General features: G+C 38.5%; 1 protein-coding gene across 1 annotated transcript; it reads right to left on the minus strand.

Moving 5' to 3' along the window:
• Window positions 1-220: 220 nt before the first annotated feature.
• Window positions 221-742, minus strand: LOC140960961 (uncharacterized). Its single transcript, XM_073419289.1, has 2 exons — window positions 682-742; window positions 221-627 (listed from the first exon to the last, which is right to left on the minus strand). Exons 1-2 carry the CDS (start codon window positions 740-742, stop codon window positions 221-223), a joined length of 468 nt encoding a protein of 155 aa, XP_073275390.1.
• Window positions 743-1,417: the final 675 nt, after the last annotated feature.

Below are 1,417 nucleotides of genomic sequence, written 5' to 3' on the forward strand. Positions count from 1 at the left end.
GTAGGTGATACATTTGGAACAACTGTAACAGGAGCAACAGCGGTAGCAGCAAGAGCCTTGGTAGGTGTACTCGATGATGGCACTTCTCCACTTCGTACTTCCAGTTCAAATTCATATGCTTTCAAGTCTGCAAATTGATCATGCAGTTTTAATTTGTTCAGATCTCTTGATACTCTCATGGCCATAGTTTTTACGTCCCATTCCTTAGGCAATGCTCTCATTATTTGAGCGCTATTTCTCTGTTGCCAGAGTCTTTACCAAGAGCTGCTAGCTCATTAAACAGACTACTGAAACGTTCATCAAACTCGTTTAGAGTTTCTCCGACCTTCATTTTCAGATTTTCAAATTTTTGCATGGCCACAGACAACTTGTTTTCTTTAGTCTGCTCATTTCCTTCACAGATTTGAATGAGCTTTTCCCATAGTTCTTTTGTAGTTGAACACATCTTGATCTTGCTAAAGATGTTCTTATCAAGAGTTTTATAGAGTGTGTCCTTTGCGACATTATCCAGATTGGCTTTCTTTTTATCTTCACTAGTCCATTCGCTTCTTGGTTTTTCAACCATTTGCGGCGCACCATCAGTGATAGCACCAGCTGTATTAGGCTTTAAGATCTTTAATGGACCATCTGTGATGACGAACCACATGTCGTCATCTTGAACTGCTAGATGAGCTTGCATACGGATCTTCCAGTCATCGAAGTCTTCTTTTGAGAACATGGGAACCTTGCTAAAGTGTGCCATCTGTTGTAGATTTTCAAGAACAAGAATAACACTGCTCTGATACCACTTGTTGGGGATCGATGTAGAGTTTAGAGGGGGGGTGAATAAACTCTTTTGTTTATTGATTTTTTCTTTTGAAGTTGCTAAAATCCTGTTAGAGATTGTAGCTAATCTTGTTCAAGTGTGCAACCAAGAAATCACATAATAGTGCGGAAACGATCTGAAGGTTCAGTAATTGAAATGATAAAAACAGTAGGCAGTAGTTGTTTATGGAAGTTCGAAGATAAAATCTTCTACGTCTCCCCTTCTTCTGTTTCCAGAAGGTATCACTAAAAGACTTTGGATTTTGCAGTACACACTCGTACACACCCACTTCTGCAGGACTTACCCTCTGCCTACTGAAACTCTTAGTGTATCAACACGATAAAATATATAATCAAAGTTCTGGAAAAGACTCTTTTCCAGATTACAAACTCTTCTTAACAAGATATGAATAGTGTGAACTATTTATGAAGAGTATGAGAAATAGCAGCACAAGATGATCTTCAACCGATCAGATATATGCCATGAAGCGTGTGCTACTTTTCTGTATGTCGAGCTTTTTGTGAGATAAGGAATTCTGTGCTCAGATCAACGTTGTGAGTATTGTAATCAGTATTGTCCCCCAATCTTTATCATCGTTGTTGTTGTATATTT

The sequence above is a fragment of the Primulina huaijiensis genome, chromosome 16, assembly GCF_012295235.1.
Source record: "Primulina huaijiensis isolate GDHJ02 chromosome 16, ASM1229523v2, whole genome shotgun sequence".
NCBI classification, from domain to species: Eukaryota; Viridiplantae; Streptophyta; class Magnoliopsida; order Lamiales; family Gesneriaceae; genus Primulina; species Primulina huaijiensis.